The sequence below is a fragment of the Antedon bifida genome, chromosome 3, assembly GCF_963402885.1.
Source record: "Antedon bifida chromosome 3, ecAntBifi1.1, whole genome shotgun sequence".
Lineage (NCBI taxonomy): Eukaryota > Metazoa > Echinodermata > Crinoidea > Comatulida > Antedonidae > Antedon > Antedon bifida.
In genome coordinates, this window is record NC_136228.1 from 5,432,114 (window position 1) to 5,452,585 (window position 20,472).

Consider the following 20,472-nt stretch of genomic DNA (forward strand, 5'->3'; position numbering starts at 1 on the left):
CGTGATGTGTCCATATATGGACATGATGATGTCATATCACTACCATATTTGGGCACATCACACTTTTTTTGTAGTTTGATAGTGTAGACAGAACTTTACATACCAGATATGTGGGGTCCAGAAAACTCAAAACATAGCAAAGTCTGGAAGCTTATAGGTCATTAACACCTTTTTAACAAAACTTTTTTTATTTCATTTCAAGCAGTAGCACTAGCAGGGCCAGATTTGGAACCAAGCTGTCTGGGTCTTATATCATAGACTTTTCCCTAGAAGGGGACAATAATTTTAAAATAATAAAAAATGTGTACTTACCTTCACAAGTGAATGAGTTTTCGATAATCCTATATCCACTATTGCATGTACAGGTATAAAAAGGTGAGGTATTGTTACATCCACCGTTAGTTACATCACAATTGTTATCAGCATTGTTAGAGCATTCGTTAATGTCTAAGATAAATAAGATTTTTTAAAACACAAATTATTATATTATGTATATGCAAGATCTCACAAATAAGTCTCTTCAAATGTCTTTCTTGACAATAACAATCATTTTTACAATGCCAAATCTATAGACCTTATTACAAAAACCATCTTTTTTAAAAACGACTAAGAAACACATTGACTCTCTAATCTTGATTCATAAATACAGTAAAACCACTATTAAAAGGACACCTTTGGGAGCCAAAACAAGGGTGTCTTCTGAATAGGGGTTGGCCGTATTGTTCACACATATATACTGTTACTTATTAGGTTCATAGGAAAGTTTCCCCTAATTAGTGGTGTCTCCTAAAATGACATATTCCAATATATTACCTGTGCATAAAGTAGCTGTAGCGGTTTCAAATCCATTGTTACATCGACATAATTCATCCCCGCCATCAACATAACATTCGCCATTGACACATGTAGTACTTGAACACGTCATGGAAGCTATATGAGGTGAAATGTCAAAGGTTATCATTTGAAATGTCAAGGTTCATCATTTAGTAACTAACAATTTAGTCAGAATGATAAAATACAGCATTTTCCATTTATGTTTTTAAGTTTCGTGGCTAGTTTACAAAACAGTAAATATGTCAGGCCTCATATTATACAAGAGATATTAAGTGTCTGTTTTCTAGATATTAGAATTTCTCCTATCAACTAATGGATGTTTTCTTACTGGAAAAATTCAGGATAGCTACAGTAATCCCATCTTCTTAAAATCTTTGGTAGTTTGGTTGCACATTAATATAAACTGTAGTAAATGACCTATGACCTATACATATTGTGTTAATGGTCTTCTGGACCTAGAATCCACCAAAACTAAATCGGGGAATCAAATGAAGAAAGCTGTCCCAATGTCCCCGCATGCTCACAGTGAAATTATCATGCTGTAACCAGTTCCTAGGTCATAGGTAGGTCATCGCAAATCAAAACCAATAACTTACCAGTACATGTGATTCCATCATTGTTAAGCACAAAACCAGAATCACAACTGCACACAAAACTACCGTTGTTGTTGGTGCAGACTTGTTCACAATCATCAGAGTTTATGCTACATTCATCAATGTCTAAAATGAATAATGCAAGATGAAAAATGAAAGAATTAGTTTAATTATTATACTTTCATTATGGAACCAATGATTCTACAGGAGTATTTGACTCTTAGAAAGTCCTCAAACTACATGCAAAAAGATCTACTTAAATTACATTTTGATATTTTTTCATGCTGCTCAGTTTCAAATAAAGTATTCAAATTTCACAGTGAGATATACTGTCTAATGTGATGGATTATTCTATTTATGTATAGGGGTGTTTTCATGATACTAACCTGTGCAAACAAGTCCTCCAGTGTACCCAGATGGACATTCACAAGAATAAGAGGCAAATGTATTTGTACAGGTTGCCAGAGCATCGCATGGACTGTTAATACACTCATTAATATCTAAGATAAAGTATAACATACATTTAAAGTAACTAATTGTTATAATAATAATAATATTTTACATTTATTTATTTTTAAACTATAATTGATTGCGCTTATAAACTCATTTGAGGCTTATGGAGTGCAGTAGAAAGAGACATGAGTCACAACCCTGTTTGAACCCTGTACCCTGGGATTGCAAGGCAAGCACTTAAATAAAATAATATACATCTCTACTACAACCTGCCCATGACGTACACAATGTGAATAATAAAATACACATACCAACACAAGTTCCATTTACGTTGTCTTGTAATCCACTGGAACATCTGCATAGATATGATCCAGGTGTATCAATGCATATAGTGTTTGAATCAGAACAGTTGTAATTACCTGTCATACATTCATCCACATCTGAAAATCATCAATTGTATCAATTATTAATATTTATTTCTTAAAAAAACATACAAATGAAGCACTGATGACAGAAAAGAGCTGTCATTTAAGAACTATCACCAAATTCCAAATGAGTAAAAAGCAAAAAAAAAAGTAATTAACAAATCAAATTGCAAGAATACAATCAGGTGTGTCATAATTGTTTTAAATGACTTAAAACTGAAGATTAGATGGCATACTACAGTCTCTATAAATGAAACACAGCATAATGGGAATTTTACCCTAGTGAGAGGCATGTACACTGGACATATTCTGTTTACTTACTTTCACAACTTCGACCATCCCCAATGTATCCAGAGTTGCATTCGCAACTATAGCTACCGATGATGTTGATACATGTAGCTACGTTGCTACAGCTAGCCAACATATCGTCACACTCGTTAATATCTTCGCAATACGTTCCATTCCCCGAATACCCGCTTGCACAAATACATTTATACGATCCAACAGTGTTTGAGCAGACAGCATTATCGTTGCAATCATCCATGTTCTGTGTGCATTCATCAATGTCAGCACACAGCTTTCCAGTGCCGATGTAACCAGGTGAACATGTACAAACGAATGAGCCTACGGTGTTTGTACACGTTGCTATGGCAGCACATGGATACTCATCTTGAATACATTCATTGATGTCTTTAAAATAAAATTGAATTGATTTCAGCTATTTATTTTATTTCTACAATAAAATCAAGTCACCACTCTTAAACTGTAAGAAACAAAATATGTCTATCTTTTCTCTAGACTACCTTTGAAATACTGTTGTCCAGTGTGGCAGCATATTTCTCAAAGAAGCACAGCAGTGTGAAAAATTCAGAGATAATTAGACTATGTGACTATGACTTGTAAAATCTGATCTGATTACAATCTTTTATATATTCTGGTTTTTAGAGGTCTAGCATAAGTAATAAATAATTCCACCTACCATTGCATACAGATCCATCTCCATTGATATCCTGGTAACCCATTCTACATGTACAATTATACCCTCCATCAAAATCAGTACAGTCAGCATTAGCACTGCAGTCATTAGTGTCAAGTAAACATTCATTTATGTCTAAGAAAAAAGAGGAAACAGATATTAGAACAAATATTGAAACTAAAACAAAATCCAAACATTAATAATTGTTGAACTTACTTATACATGTATCATCTTAAGATAAAAGTGACGTGCAATATAATTTAGAAGTCATTTTATGGTGCTAAAAGACTTAAAATAATGACATAAAACAATGGTTAAGACAAAAAATAATTAATAAACTAATCCAAAAATACTTGCCTTGACATGACCTTAAATCATTTTGAAGCTGATAGCCTGAGTTGCAACTACATTCATAAGATCCTAAGGAATTGGTGCAGACCTGATCACAGCTATCAGTCTCAGATAAACACTCGTCATAATCTACAAGAGTAAAAAAGTATGAAAATTAAGTTTCTTGTAACATCAAGCAAATGGTGAAATGTATTTGTATAAGTTCTATTTTATTATATCGACAGTAAAGAACATTCAGTGTAAAATAAGTTAGCTCTATATACAAAATGTATAGTTGTTTGTATTGATTGAGATTGAAATTGACTCACACTATAAAGCTCTGTCTACACTATCAAACTAGTATGACAAAAAGTGTGATGTGCCTAAATATGGTAGTAATATCATAATATATAATATGTCCATATATGGGCAAATCACATAAAGTTTGATAGTGTAGACATGTTGTTTAGCATGTGTTTCCCCCAAACTCAGTATGAATGACTTTCTTGAGTTTGTTGTAAAATAGAGTCTCTCTCTTTCAAGAAGTACAGAACAGAGTACTATGCAAAGCAAATACTAACCGTAGCATTTAAATCCATTTCCAACAGTCCCTTCTGGACAGCTATCGCAAGTAGCATTCGGATTGGGTGCCGGATTATCTGTGCATAAGACTGTTGGAAAGCATGGACTATCAAGACAAGCATCAAAGTCCTCCCCACAATTATTGCCTGAATATGCTGCAGGGCAGTCACAAACCACAACCTTAGAGGAAAGAAAGACATTTATTGTAAAAAGCAATTGCAGAGAATAACATATATTGTATTGTAACATTCAGCAATCACTGAAAGTGCCAATTACTTGACAACCACCATAGTTAATGTAAGCTCTGTCTACACTATTAAACTAGTTCGACAACAAATGTGCCCAAATGTGGTAGTGATATGATGTCATTGTGTCCATATGTGGGCATATCACATTTTGTTGTCACATAAAGTTTGAGAGTGTAGACAGAGCTTAAGACAAAATATACTTCTTTAGAAATAAAATAAAAATAGAACATAATACTAACTGCAAACTTGTTATCCAATATAAGAGTCCCTTGAGCCAATGTGTTGAAATCGCAGACTCCACCATTTAGACATTCACAAATCCGCACTTCAAACACTAAGGCACTACTGGCCATTCCATCAGAGGCTACAACACCAAAATTGACTGTATCTGTATTTCCTGGTGTCCAGGTAACTTCACCAGCTAATTAAGAACAATGAATAACACAATACTATTATACAATATTTGCAACAACAAAATTCAAATAATATAATACAAGTTATTCCATAACAATTAAAATTTATACACAGACTCCTATCTTGAATTTTTCTTTCTACATCCTTACCAAATTTTATTTTAAAATTTCTTATTGAAAAGAGCAGAGAGACTATTGCATGATAGGCTAATACAATGTTTACTATTATAAGTGTCTTTACTCTCTGATTGGTTAATTTATATCATGTGTTGCTTAGTTTCTACTGTTCTATTTAACGGTTCTATTTCGTTCTCAATTTAAAAGAAAAGTCGATATCTTTTAAAATATTCTCTATGCAACTTTTAATAGTAAATAAATCTTTTACTTACTAGTGGGATTTACGGAAGCTCCTCCAACGGCATTTAGCAAACCAAAGGTAATTGGATCACCATTCTGGTCATTTGCCTCAACTTGGAAGGAATATGTGGATCCTACCATTACCTTCAAGACGTCTGTGCCATTCAATATGTTATCAGGATCAATCACGTTAGTGATATTTGGTGGAAAATTTTCTAGAAAAAAAATATTTTAGGAATTTTAAGTAAAGTGATAAACAATAGTGATTTTACAAACTTGATTGCATTTAATAAGGATCTTGTCTCATAGCTGATTCCACTGTGACAATAAAGTTTTGTTTACATCGTAAATAAACTTAAAAAACTACAAAATAACGTAATTAATAGACAACCATGCCTCAGCTTAATGTGCCAATTGTTTTAGAATTAATGCTTGCATCTTACCTAAGAAATTGATATCTTCAATAATTACTTGATCTGTGTTGAGAGTATTTGCACCGATATTAACATTTTTAGTAGCAAGAGCATCAAATAAGCACTGCATATTGGATCCACAAGTTGCCTGAGCATTGCTGTACAATTCAGTACCCTCATTTTCTGCTATAAGATCGCTAAGGAAGGTTGGTTCAAAGGTCAGGTCATTGATATTGCTGTATGACCTTTCTTCATCATAAGTGAAGAGCGATTCATCTTCAGTTATTCTCCCTATGAAAAATTGGAAAAAAAATTAGTAAAAACACTTTGAGACAGCCATCAAAGGGCAATAAACAAATCTATTTTACTCTGACACTCTCTACCTTTCAATTCTGGATAAACAACAATATATTCATTCATTTATTTTATTTTAAAAATTGTACACGAAATATAAAAAAAATGTAAAATGGGTTTCTTGCAAAAAGCAATACAAGAACATACATTTTATGAACACTATCACATTGAATGATATCATCATATAATGCAGTTATCGTTGTTGGTCTAGAGATATGAACACCAGGCTAGTGATCTGGTTGTAGGTTTTATTTCCACCGGAGAATCACTTGCGAATGTACTTATTACCAAGTATATGTCAGATTAAAGATGTATTGTCCCTTTGACTAATTCCAAAAAAATTTTTTAAAAAAGATTTCGAAAAAAAGTGGGTCATTTTGAAGTATCATAATAGTTATTAAATTTCATCAAAAACTAGTCGAAAAAAAAATAATTTAACTGAAATACAGACGTTTTTTTGTTCAGAAAATAACTTTGACTTCCAGTCAAAGTTTTCGATCAAAACATATCTCATAATGCAATGCACTTGTTTGGCTACTCTGTATGCATAATCATAAAACTTCCTCGCGATCTGTGTGAGAACACCTTCTTAACCTTTACGAGTTGTAAACAATCCTAATTAGCATCATGCATAATGCATACTCATGGTTTGAAATCTTTGTTTACTTTCGCTCGCGACGATTTTCCAGACGAAATGTAATCAAATTAAATTTACCTGTTAATTACGTAAACTTGTTGTTTTTGGCTCCAATTTTCGACTTAAAGTGAATAACTTTAATATTACTTTGATATGGCCAATTTAAATTTATAATATTTTGACCTTAATTTTTTGTGTTTCAAGGGACAATACATCTTTAAGGCAAAACATTGATAAAGAAATGACTTACATGTAAGTCCAAACTCAAAGATCTGCATATCAGTTAAGTTTTGTCCTGATGACGGTGTAAGAACCGTCCCGTTCCTCATCTCTAAATCATTTGATGCATCATCATCCCATCGACCTGTCAAAACAAATGTACAGATAAATTTGTATACATTTACGAAAATTCTAAATCATATTAATAATCAATGATCGATTTTATAATATTTCCTTTATCATATTGAATTTAGTTGTTTTTTTGTTAATGTATACTTATATGGCACCTTGACTGTTATCATTTGTTTAATAAACAAGTTTTAAAAAAAATGTTAAAATGCATTTACAGACTTGCGTCTTGATGAAAAACACTTTTTGTGTGATTTAACTTTACTGTGTTGAAATAAAGTATTATTAATATATTTCATCTACACTATTAAAAGTTATGGCACTAATAACAAACAATGATGATAATTTATAACGTCAATAAGAATTAATGATAATAATAATGATGATACTTACCTAAAAGACCTTTGGCATCTCCCAAGTAGACATCATCAAGTTGGAACATTATATTTAACATCTTTTCAGAAACGGCCACAGAAAATCCAACATCTGAATTCCATGAAGCAATGTAACGATCAGTTCCATTTGCATTTATGTATTCACCAGATATTTTAGACACAGTGAAATCAAAGTCCAACTCACTTGTGTAAGTAACTAAAAGACATACAAAAACATATCATGATTTTCAATGCTCAATCATTCGTTTTTATTTCATAATGAAATACAGATAAATTCAATTATTCAAATAAAAGCTTGGAAAAGATCAAGTAAGCTCAAGAGAGACTTAAACTTAATGTAATAGAATAATATATAAAATATATGGTAGATAAAAAATATACACAGTAAATAGTAAAATAGCAAATTCTTTAATAATCATTGTCGAGTAATAAAAGATTAATTTTACTAGTAATTTTGATCATCGGGTAAAACAAGAAGATTCTTACCATTGTCTAATGCAGCCTTGTCAATTAGTGTGCCGTTAACTAATATTTCAATATCCAGACTATCGCTAGTCAACCTGATTTCAACCTAAATTAGGTGAAAAATAATAACCTTTAGTTCTACAGAACATCATTCATCCATTAAAAAACATTTTTTTTGGACATGACTATGGGCTATTACAGTGTACTAGCAATAATAATAAGAATCTTGAATGAAGGTGCATCCAGAGTAAGTAAAATAGAAGTCCAATATCTAGACTATTGCTAGTCAATCTGATTTCAACCTAAAATAGGTCAAATGTGTCAAAATGTCACAATTTATTGCACAATATTAGCTATACTAGATGCTAAGCTAAAGGGATACTACCTCTGAATCAATGAAAATTAGCTGTCTATGTTATCGGGAAAGAAGATCATTCATCCATTTGCCAAAAAACATATCTGGATTTGACGTGACCATTAGAGTGTATTACTCTCAATGAACAGAAAGTAGGTGTCTGTACACGATGGTCAGGATGGGGTATTGCTTATAGGAGAGAGTCATGTTATAAAGTTTATGCTTTATCCATAGTCAAAATATCCATATTTAAATAGTTTTAGTTTACAAAAAAAAAAATTAATATTTTACCCTAGTTCCGCCATCGATTGCTCCAACAAAAGAGGTGAAAATGGTAGCTTTTATGTCACTGTTTGAATCAAACTGCGGTGTTTCCATTCTGGACTGGACAATAAACATGCTACCATTTCCTAAATCTACCTCCTCAAGTACAAATTCACCATGACCGTTGAATGTGTAATCATAGCTATCTAGAGTCGTCAAGTGAGGATCGCCACGTGTAAAGGCTAAATAAAAAATAGGGATTGAATAATTAGTGAATGAGAGTAAAAAGGTTAGAGTTTAAAGGCAGATGCCCGGAAAGATGAAGAAAAACATCTTGTGTTGGGCGAGCTTTAAAAAAAAAAGAAATGATAATGAATAGGTCATAAAAAAAATTAAGAATAAGCAAAAAAAAAATGTATGGAAAAGACAAGTACGGATCAAGATATAAATAATATTTAGAAAAGATATAATTTGTTATACATTTTAAATACATTATAAGAGCCAGAGTTTGCTGTTGGAGTCCCCCGGGTCTAGCATACAGTGATGAAGTTATTGTTTGTATTGTAAAACCTGGAATATATTGAATTGAATTGAACTGATTAAAGTTGTTTTGATGTGCTTAAAAACTATGACTTACAAGTTCTTGGGGGTCTGTATCGAATGAAGGAAGCTTCAGGGCGTTGTTCTTCATACATTTTGCAGAAATCTTCATCCTGAGATTGTGTGCAACAGGAATATTGTGGTACAACTTCTTGATCTATTAAAAGTTAAGTAATATCAAATATGGTGAACTCCTTATAAATTGAACTCTAAACAAAAAATCCAATGATGACCAATGATGACCAATCCAAATACATTATGTACTTTCCATAAAATCAACATTTTAGGTGAGATCATGTTTTTTTTGGATACACTGTTTTTTACAATAGCATATAGTTAAAGATTAGCATTTTTAACATTGATGGATCACATAAAAGGACAAAAATACCAAAAAAAAAGAACGGATTCCATTTTTCAAGGTTAAGATGTAACTGAGATAATTGAAAGCTAATGTTTTAATCTATGTTTGATCCTAATTTAATAACATTTTATTTATATGCTATCGCTTAAAAATAATTAATTGAATAAATGAACACGAACAACTATGCACCATCATATGAATGCACCTGTACAAGCCACCTGGAATCATCATTCCAGTGAAAATCAAATCTAGTATTTATACAACAAGCAAGTAAACTTATTTCAAAACATGTTGTCATTAACATTAATGGATGCCGAAAATTACTTACAGAACCAATTCCAAAAACCACGGTTGATATGGAAACGTTCCAAGAAGCTACTTCTCCAAAACTTTTCATATCCAGCAATAAATGTACCATCGTTACGGTAACAGCATCGCGCACCGGAATACCTTCGTGATGGGGTTGCCAATTGAAAACACCTTGCATCCTCTGGAAAAATATTTTGATATTTTTTGTACATGCATCACAGTTAATATGGTTCAATTAAATTTAACGATAGCATATTAGGCTTAAACATTAATTCATGTCAAAGATATACAATTCCTGAATTGTAGGAGAAATAATGATTGCTGAAAATATCAAAATAATAATTTTTAATCATAACTTACAATTATTATATACTTATTATTAACATAAATTAAACCATCCCAAACAAATTGTAAAAATTGTCAATTTATGAAACAGAATTAGGCCTACTGTTTATTATACACTAAAGGTTTCCACTTGAGTTTATATCTAAGGTATGAAATTTACATTTACCTTGTTGAATGTCAATTTGATTTAGAATTTCTACTTCGTATTCTGTAACAGCAAATTGAATCATAAAACGGGCAAATTTCTGAATGCTTGTTGCGTCCGAGTACCGTGAATCTGATCTTGCTTGGCCAAAAGTCCATGGGCAAACCAATCGAAAACTGTTCCAAAAGATTGGATTGATCTGCGAATTATACCAGTCTAAACACACCTGGCGTGGATTGGGTGTCCATGGACAGTTCTTTTCAAGCCGGTAGATCCAACGAGCCTGGTTACCTGTATTACCTATGAATTGATCGGGTCTGTATCGACTTGTTTCATTTGGGAAACTGAACTGAGCATTGACATATTCCTGTGTACCATCATATAAAGTATTAAAGCCTATAATGACATCTTTGTGGATCAATACATCAGTGTTCCACCTCATTGCATTGATCCTGTAGTTGAACAAGGAAAATGAATATGTACCATCCGTTATCAAAATTGCCTGATACGTGTTGACCTGTAAAAACAACAACATATATATGTAAGGTTTAACAGACCAGTTTATCTTTTAAATTATAAACATATTCTATCCATTTCACTCATAAATTATCATTCATTATTTGTTTTATAACAAAATTTAGGCAAGCTAGGCTCATAAGAAAAATATGGCCATCAAAATTTAGAGTAGAGCTGTTTCAAATGACGCACACTACATGTTTTCTATCAGTCGCCAGCCTTGCATTTCCCAAACAATTTTTTGTTAAAATTTTAAAATGTACCACCTGACAGTACTACATAATCGTGAGAATGGTTCGAAATAATACACTGCGCCATGTGATAAGTACAACCAATCAAACGGTGAGGATACACATAAAATGTACTATGTGAGCAAAAACGAGCTAAACATTACAATACTTTTCATAGCTAGCTATGTATAATGTAGAGAATTATTATCATTAAAAAAATATTTTAAATTCTAATGTACTAATTGACATACCGTGTCTGGATTACTTTCAGCTGGTTGCTGCGGTATTCCCGTCCAGGTCACAATTAACATCCAGGTGCCACTAAAACTTTCTTTCACAAAACTGCAATCATCTGAAACATTTGATGTTTGCACTATTGCTGATACTTTGTTGAGAAGACCAGGATTGTTGTTCATGTCATATACCTTAAAATAAATGTAAAAGCAATGAAATAACGTATGTGACACAATCAAAGGACACACTTTAAATAAGAGTTAAGCTTGGAGAAGAAATATAACAATCTACGTGCAAGCCGAGTGTGGTGAGATTTTTTTCACTATTTACTGCCAAGTTCAGTATTACTCTCTTTTAATCCACAAAGTTAATTTTTGTTATGCGTTTTGTTTTCTAATCAGAGCTTGTTGATTGAGGGGACTGCAAACAGAGGTTCCACATGTAACATTTTGTGAAAACCATTAGTTTGCATTTTGTTGGCAGTTATAATTTTCTTGGGTGTTGTGTTTTTCCATCGGAGCTTGTTGATAAATTATAGATCAGGTGGGGATAAAAAGGGGTTGAAACATACTTGATTGATTCAGGTAGGTAGGTAGCTAGCTAGTTTGATAGCTAGCTAAGTATTTAGTTAGGTAGCTAGCTAGGTAGCTAGTTAGGTAGATAGCTTGGTACCTAGTTAGGTAGCGCTACATAGATAGCTGGGTTAGGTAGCGCTAGCTAGATAGCTGGTCAGTGCTAACTAGTTAGTTAGCGCTAGCTAGTTGGGTAGCGCTAGCTAGGTAGAGCTAGCTTGGTAGCTAGTTAAGTAGTACTAGCTAGGTAGCTAGTTAGGTAGCGCTAGCTAGATAGTTAGTTGGTGCTAACTAGGTAGCTAGTCAGTACTAGCTAGGTAGCTAGTTAGCGCCAGCTCGGTAGCTAGCACTAGCTAGGTAACTAAATTAACTTACTTGGTAGTACACTTCTCCGTTATTAAGTGTATTGTCAGCATCTGCCCAGAATGGTGCAACAAGGTGCGTATCAGTCATCGCACTTAGTCCATCCAGGGGTGGATGAGGATTGGCATATAGAGTTTGACCTTTTTGTGCAAATAGTATCAAACCATTTTCAGTAAACTAAAAAAGAATAAATATGAATTAGATGCATACAACCCAATGAACCGTTCAGAATAAGTGCTTTGCATGAATCATAATCATAAAACTGAGATGTTTTATTCAACTAAACAAAAGTCTTACATAAACGACACCAAAGTATTGACTTCCAAATGGAAAACCAATAGGAGGAAAGAAAGGTTCAGAAATACGGTCTTCTACAGAATTTCCAGAATCACCTCCGTGCATACTCAGCAATAAATCACCAGCTTCCACTCCGTAATCACACAATACAATTTCTGAAACACAAAACAAAATTTTCTAGGAATGTTTTCTTAAGATGTTATATTAATGTAATTGGAATTATGTGTGTGAATGCATCTTGTTTGTGTCTTTTACAAGTCAAAATGCATCTGCTTATGAGTGATTGGATGGCTACACAGATGTTGGAAAGTGTTTTCAGTTGACAATTCTTATGTCACACAACATGTACACTCAATAAGATAGAGGATAACATAAATTCTACCTATGTTGATTTAAAGTTTACGGTACACCACTCCTGAGGACGATCAAAACAAATTGATCGAAACGTAGAGAAACTCAACAGTTCTTTTCAGAATTAATATATGTAGTGTACTGTAACTTTATATCAACATTTGATTTCGCCATTCAAAAGGCCTTCAGACAATTTCTACCTACCTTCGAAAAGAATATTGCCGTTGGGAATATAGTGATCATGGTAGGCACTTCATTGAGGATATGGTAGGCATAAAAGGGGACATTAACTGAATTTCCTTCATCATCAATAAAATATACATTTTAAAAATGTATTCACACATAATATACAAGACGCCATTCTGGTATATGGAGTGAATAATAGAAACAGCAAAAATATGCATTACTATAGATTCAAACAATTGTGTGTATAATTTTGAACATAATTTTGAACATAAGTTAACAAACTGAATGACCTTTGACATACCTAGACACACAAAAACAATTCAGAAATATTAGATGTTTACATACCGACACACTGGCCATAAGACTCCTCATACCCTTCATTGCAAACACAATAAAAACTTCCATTTGTGTTGGTACATGTACTAGTAAGAAGTGGACAGGTGTCGTTGTTCTTACATTCATCAATATCTATACAGTAACATTTTACATAAAAAAATGTCAAAACTTTATATACATATCTGGTCTATGTAAACAGCATTATCTACACAAAATTTTTAATGTTTTTCATGTACTACAGGATTTAGAGATTTCTTAACCTATTTTAATTGTGATCAGTTCCAAAAGTTAGTGCCAATTCCACAATGTTAAAGGTACCTACAAATTATGATAAAACTCAACCTTTATATGTTAAGATATATCTGAAAAATCATAGGTTGTGTAAAGGTCTGTCTACATTACCAAACTAGTTTGACCAAAAAGTGTGATGTGCCCAAATATGTTTTTGATATAACATCATCGGGTCCATATATGGGTAAATCATATTTTTTTGTCAAATAAAGTTTGATAGTGTAGACAGAGCTGTAGTACAAAGGTACAGTGTACAGTAGTGCCTACCTGTGCAGTCGCTGGTTCCATCGCCAGTATAGCCTCCCATACATTCACATGAGAAACTACCCAATGTGTTGGTACAAATCGCCATGTTGTGACAATTGTTTTCCCCAGATGTGCATTCATTGAAATCTGAAACAAACAAATTATGTTTATTTTCTTTTTTAATTGTTACCATTTTTATGTGATGTTTTTTTGCTTTTTAAAATGTAAATTATTAGACCATACTCAATAAATTACAAAACATAGGAAGAGGTGACCGCACACCAAAGATCTTTACCAACAAACATTTAATTTTATTATATATTCCACATAAAATAAATTACACATTGTGACTAGAGGCCAAATTGTAATTTTTACAAAAATATACAAATATAAAATTCTCAAAACAATTGCTAAAACCAAAACAAAAATATTATGTCGACAACAAAGTTATCTAATTTCACTTTATCAAGGTTATAACAGATCATTCTGAAAATCTAGAACAAATGAGGGCGCAAGCCACGATGACTTCACCAAAACCAGTGTCAGCAACAACATATATGCTGACTCAATAAAGTGTGATCAGATCACATGAAAAGTTGGGTGATCGGTTAAACTCTGTCTACACTATCAAACTAGTTTGACAACAAAAAGGGTGATGTGCCCAAATATGGTAGTGATATGCCCAAATATGGTAGTAATCTGACATCATCATGTCTATATATGGGCACATCACATAGTGTAGACAGAGCTTTACATAATGTTTATTTTTATTTCACTAAAAACTTTATTTGGAAAACTTAGTTACCTTTGCAGACTACTGTTGTAACATCATAACCGCCATCCATACACTGAGACGTGATTGTGCTTGTACCCATCGTAGTTACATACCCCTCTTCGCATTCAAAGGTTATATTCTGGCCATGAACTATAGAGCCTGATACAGTTCCTTGATCTGGAGCTGGTGGAAGCGAGCAATCCTCTGTAAAACAATTTTATTTATTATTATTTTTTCGTCTTCAGTACAGACTGTTCTCTCAGAGAGTCCAGTGTGTAGGACTATTATATGCTTGGGAGATGATTCCCTACTCATTCATTGAATACTGTAATGAGTCAATGTATATATATATACACAGGACCAACAGCTTTATGTCCCATCTAAAGGACGAGGCAATGAGAGTAAAGCTGTGTTACATTTTATTGATTACACATAATACGCTTAGTCTGGAATGACATAGTGTGAATGGTTTTATTCTGAATAACTAATCCCAATTTCTATGATTTTTTTCCCAGCCATTGAACTGGAAGTTTCACAAGAATTTACTTACCTCGACATGTTGGAACTTCTGTGAAATTTCCATTTAAGCAAGTGCTATTGGATGGTCCTATCAATGAGTACCCACTAAAACAGTCATATCCTATAGTAGTGCCATTCAAGTAGAACTCGTATGCTATTCCCAAAATAATGCCATTGTCCGGAGGGAATGGTGAAATACATTGGCCTGTAAAATAATGTTTACATGTTAATCAACTAGGACATACATTGCTGTAGGTATATAATAATATTCATAACAGAAAGTTATATAGCGCCAATTCCAAATGTTACCTGCGCAAAGCTCGACTGATTCATCGGAGAAATCGTTACAATCTGCAATATCATCACAAAGCCAGCTGTCTGGGATACAAGATCCGAACGGACACTGGTAATTATTTGCTCCACACGAAGGACCTATCAAAGATATGACATGCTTTCATCATAAACAAATTAAAATTAATTGTAAAACAAATTAAAATTAATTGTAAAGCCTATTAAAATGGAAAACAACATTTGGTTTATTGTACAGAAATAGTACAAAACAGTTTATTAATTATTTTACATAAACAACATTATAATAATAGATAGAATTTATCATGTATGCTTAAACAAAAGAGAATTTTTTCTATTCTGCAAAACATATTTTTCCATTTTTTATGCCCTTCAGTTAAAGTTTTGGTTTTAAATTAATTCGTGAAAATATGGTTCTCAACATATATAACTTTTATTTTTTTATAATTTTTACAAAATGGGCGGATATAAAAAAAATGTATTTCCTCTTTTCAGTAGAGGATTGTTCTCCTCAGTATAGAACCGTGATCAACACATAATATCATAACCTCATTTGATCAAAAACTTTTCTAATTAATTTTGTTTTATGCAAGAAAAATCTATTTATCTATTTATTGTCGTTCAGTATCGATCGTAGTATATGCAGCATTTTATACTATACTGCTCTGTCCAAATTTAGCGTTAAAATTAAGGTTTACACATTCTACCGAAAAACTTCCAACAACTTACAATTATTCTCATCTGCATTGTCATCACAGTCAGAAATGTAGTCACAAATCCAGAAATCTGGTAAACACGTTTGAACACCACCATACTGACATTGAAACTCAAAAGCAAAGCAAACTTTAAAAGAAAAAAAAGAAGCATCAAACAATGATTCTATTTATATAAAAAACAACAAGAAGTTTACTACTCTTTTTCTTTAAAATTACGATTTTATCAGATAAATAATTGTTTTCCTTGATCCATTTGGTAAAAAAATGGCCTATTTAAAAAAATAATGTTACATTTTTAGTATCACTACTAAAATATTAGACTTACGTAGGACTGTTGGAGTTGGCGTAGCTGTGTAAAATAAAATAAGATTATTCATTAAATTGGTACACCTGTACTGGTTACATCTAGAGTCAACAATCATATATGTAAAATAATGAAATAATTTCACTACTTTGAAATATTAGACTTACTTGTTGCGACTTCAGTTGTTATGGCTAGGTCAGCTGTGAAAAATAAAATAAAATATTTCATTAAATTTGTACACCTGTGGTAATATAAATAAAGATACGATTGTCAAAATGCACCATATTATTTACTTTAAATAATAATTAAAAATTCATACCTGGGTCTGTTTCCGGAAAGAAAAAGAAAAAAAAAATTTAGTTAATTTAATTATTGTGTAAGATTTCCATTTTAGATAGAGGCGGACCTTAATGACCTCAATTTCTTTGAGACATATTTTGAGGGAGGACTCGATATCTTACACTATGTACCTAACCAATTACTGATACACTGATAAGTGGCCCATAGTTTCTAAAAGTTGACTTCCATTTCTTGTATTACATAGATAGGTGTAATAAATCATTTATGTATTTTGCAATTACTCTATATTCCATGATTTATAAAAGCCCTAGAGCTGCTATGTATAGGAGTATGTTTGGGTTATAGGTAAGTGAGTTCTGTCAAGCGGTCAGACGGCCCTTCATTTGGCAAATATTCTCACCTGTTACTATTATGCTTGATATTATAACATTTATAACAACACCCTCAAGTGTAGTGAGGTCATCCTCTGCATCTACCCTCAACTGATTTTGTACCATAGCAGCAGATATATTAGTGTTTGCCAAAAACCATACATCAGCACTTGCTATAATGCTTCCGTTGGAAAATCCTGTTGTATTACAATTTACATAGTCATCAAAAGTATTGTAGAGGGAATTTTCAATCTAAAAAAGAAAAAGATTATTACAATAATGACTGAATCCATTCATTAGTCTACTACCATTTTGAAAGTTAAGAGAAAGCAAGAAAAACAATTTTATATAATGACAAAAAGTGATTAGTATAAAAATGTTAAAAGCTTACAGCTGAGCATGTGTATCCAGCAAATAAGGAGTATCTATCTGAGGTTGCATCATCAAGACTGTTATCAAATATTGCATCGTCTGCAATACCATCAATACCATTAATTGTAATGATCACTTTGTAGATTATCGTTTCAGGAGCTATACAAAAAAGCATAATAGTATAATTTATCATTGTAAATGGATTGGGTAAGAATGGAAAATATCTGCCACTGTTGAGGCACTGCACGATAGAGGCATTTCAAGAGGTATCCACATCTGGGCTATTTGCCAACAGCTTTAACATGTGTCCTGAAGGCTGGAGGAAACGGGACATCTTTAAATAACAACTGGACGCTTTGAAATGGAGAAGGAATCTTGGACAAAGCTAAAGACCAAATGCATCGCAAATGTGTAGCCTTATGGAACAAATGGTCCAAGGAGGATAGGTAGGTACAGTTTTATCAAGGAACTATTGGAAAAATAGTACCCTCAAAGAATAATCTATTTAGTAATGATAATATAAACACCACAGTTGGTGGTACTTTATTGGTAAGAACTTTCAACATTATATCTGTAATAGCAACCCTTCAAATATATTGAATTCCTTATACAAGTACGTCTGGCTTAGAGCAGGTCTATTTCCCTCGCTTGGTTCCCATTGGGACACAATGCAAAGATAAAAGCGCAAAGCAAAGATAAAAGCGCAATGCAAAGATGAAAGCGCAATGCAAAGATGAAAGCGCAATGCAAGTAACATGGATCATCACTGTCACTTGTGATTGCCCATCATTGTTGAACTGCGTCCAAGTTGGAACCAAGCTTAAAATCCACACGGTTCCTATTAGAAAAAAATATGTTAATAAGCTTTGATTAGCTACCCGCTATCACCATTTTTGTCAATATATTATTGTTTGTTATTGTGCCAGTAATATTCCTGCTACTGGGAAGATCAAACAAATTATCAATATTATACTATATATACTGTATGTAAAGATGCTGCTGAATGCAAACTTCTATGATAAATGCATTTGATGTAGTAAAAAATGATGCTTTTGTTAATACAACAGAAAAAGAACAGTGCTGCTAAAATTAATGTGTATATCATTAGATGAAGATGATAATAGAAAAAAAAACATACAGTATAGAGGATATTTTTTTTTAAAAAGAAATCAAGAATGTTAGTTGTTTAAAAAAAATTGAGTTATTGACGTATTTATTAATATTCATCTTATTTGTGGTCCAAGTAACACTTAAGTTTGGACTTAAATGAAAGTAGGCAGCAATAATAATTGATCACATTTTGCAGAAAGCTGTTTTAAAAAGCAAGATAAAAGTAGTCATGCCATAGACTATTTGGACTAAAGTAAAATTAAACACATAATTTTCGTTCACAAACATAAAACAGACAGCAAAGCATTTCAATAAACATAATTTCTCTAATTGTGGAAGAGATGATGGCAAAAGACAGAGCGATATAGAGGAACTTTAGTGCAATCTACCTATAGTTCTAGCCATTTACTTACAGCAAGTGGTTTGATCTAACTGAACAAGTTTTATATTTTATTTTTAATTGGAGCTGTATTATAGTAGATGTTAGATTTTAAGTTCTACCTGTTTACTTACTTAAGGTAGTTTGATCAGTCGATGGTATTTCAGTTATATCGGTTGCAACGACATTAGTTCCTATTATGGTGAGAAATAAATTATTTGAAACATGTCTATCCGAACAAGCTTTATTTTTAACTGGAGCTGTATTACAGTAGATGTTATATTCTAAGTTCTACCGGTTACTTACTTAAAATAGTTTGATCAGTCGCTATTTCAGTTATATCGGTTGCAACGACATTAGTTCCTATTACGGTGAGAAATAAATTATTTTAAATATGTCTAATCTGAACAAGTCTTATTTTTAACTGCAGTTGTATTAGTAGATGTTAGATTCTAAGTTCTACCTGTTTACTTACTTAAGGTAGTTTGATCAGTCGATGGTATTTCAGTTATATCGGTTGCAACAACATTAGTTCCTATTACGGTGAGAAATAAATTATTTGAAATATGTCTATATCTGAACAAATTTTATTTTTAACTGCAGTTGTATTAGTAGATGTTAGATTCTAAGTTCTACCTGTTTACTTACTTAAGGTAGTTTGATCAGTCGGTGGTATTTCAGTTATATCGGTTGCAACAACATTAGTTCCTATTATGGTGAGAAATAAATTATTTGAAATATGTCCAATCTGAACAAGTTTTATTTTTAACTGCAGTTGTATTAGTAGATTCTAAGTTCTACTTGTTTACTTACTTAAGGTAGTTTGATCAGTCGATGGTATTTCAGTTATATCGGTTGCAACGACATTAGTTCCTATTATGGTGAGAAATAAATTATTTGAAATATGTCTATCCGAACAAGCTTTATTTTAAACTGGAGCTGTATTACAGTAGATGTTATATTCTAAGTTCTACCTGGTTACTTACTTAAAGTAGTTTGATCAGTCGCTATTTCAGTTATATCGGTTGCAACGACATTAGTTCCTATTACGGTGAGAAATAAATTATTTTAAATATGTCTAATCTGAACAAGTTTTATTTTTAACTGCAGTTGTATTAGTAGATATTAAATTCTAAGTTCTACCTGTTTGCTTACTTAAGGTAGTTTGATCAGTCGGTGGTATTTCAGTTATATCGGTTGCAACGACATTAGTTCCTATTATGGTGAGAAATCAATTATTTTAAACATGTCTATCCGAACAAGCTTTATTTTTAACTGCAGTTGTATTAGTAGATGTTAGATTCTAAGTTCTACTTGTTTACTTACTTAAGGTAGTTTGATCAGTCAATGGTATTTCAGTTATATCGGTTACAACAACATTAGTTCCTATTACGGTGAGAAATAAATTATTTTAAAAACGTCTAATCTGAACAAGTTTTATTTTTAACTGCAGTTGTATTAGTAGATATTAAATTCTAAGTTCTACCTGTTTA

General features: G+C 32.3%; 2 protein-coding genes across 2 annotated transcripts in view; both read right to left on the reverse strand.

Moving 5' to 3' along the window:
- Positions 1–17,009, reverse strand: part of LOC144838093 (uncharacterized) — a 29,527-nt gene extending 12,518 nt beyond the window's left edge. The window contains exons 1-31 of the mRNA XM_078693452.1: positions 16,988–17,009; positions 16,615–16,647; positions 16,469–16,492; positions 16,157–16,270; positions 15,428–15,550; positions 15,150–15,323; positions 14,630–14,803; positions 13,846–13,971; positions 13,297–13,419; positions 12,415–12,569; positions 12,130–12,294; positions 11,200–11,373; positions 10,224–10,719; positions 9,732–9,893; positions 9,080–9,199; positions 8,470–8,684; positions 7,845–7,929; positions 7,357–7,554; positions 6,866–6,979; positions 5,655–5,915; positions 5,244–5,426; positions 4,681–4,862; positions 4,193–4,373; positions 3,639–3,761; positions 3,285–3,416; positions 2,627–2,995; positions 2,192–2,320; positions 1,814–1,927; positions 1,431–1,553; positions 814–930; positions 313–447 (exon numbers count right to left, since the gene is read on the reverse strand). Of these exons, the coding sequence (XP_078549578.1) occupies positions 313–447; positions 814–930; positions 1,431–1,553; positions 1,814–1,927; positions 2,192–2,320; positions 2,627–2,995; positions 3,285–3,416; positions 3,639–3,761; positions 4,193–4,373; positions 4,681–4,862; positions 5,244–5,426; positions 5,655–5,915; positions 6,866–6,979; positions 7,357–7,554; positions 7,845–7,929; positions 8,470–8,684; positions 9,080–9,199; positions 9,732–9,893; positions 10,224–10,719; positions 11,200–11,373; positions 12,130–12,294; positions 12,415–12,569; positions 13,297–13,419; positions 13,846–13,971; positions 14,630–14,803; positions 15,150–15,323; positions 15,428–15,550; positions 16,157–16,270; positions 16,469–16,492; positions 16,615–16,647; positions 16,988–17,009 (4,846 nt within the window). The remainder of the gene's footprint in view (positions 1–312; positions 448–813; positions 931–1,430; positions 1,554–1,813; positions 1,928–2,191; positions 2,321–2,626; positions 2,996–3,284; positions 3,417–3,638; positions 3,762–4,192; positions 4,374–4,680; positions 4,863–5,243; positions 5,427–5,654; positions 5,916–6,865; positions 6,980–7,356; positions 7,555–7,844; positions 7,930–8,469; positions 8,685–9,079; positions 9,200–9,731; positions 9,894–10,223; positions 10,720–11,199; positions 11,374–12,129; positions 12,295–12,414; positions 12,570–13,296; positions 13,420–13,845; positions 13,972–14,629; positions 14,804–15,149; positions 15,324–15,427; positions 15,551–16,156; positions 16,271–16,468; positions 16,493–16,614; positions 16,648–16,987) is intronic.
- A 97-nt stretch (positions 17,010–17,106) lies between these two features.
- Positions 17,107–20,472, reverse strand: part of LOC144838094 (uncharacterized) — a 63,049-nt gene continuing 59,683 nt past the window's right edge. The window contains exons 90-91 of the mRNA XM_078693453.1: positions 17,510–17,649; positions 17,107–17,370 (exon numbers count right to left, since the gene is read on the reverse strand). Of these exons, the coding sequence (XP_078549579.1) occupies positions 17,107–17,370; positions 17,510–17,649 (404 nt within the window). The remainder of the gene's footprint in view (positions 17,371–17,509; positions 17,650–20,472) is intronic.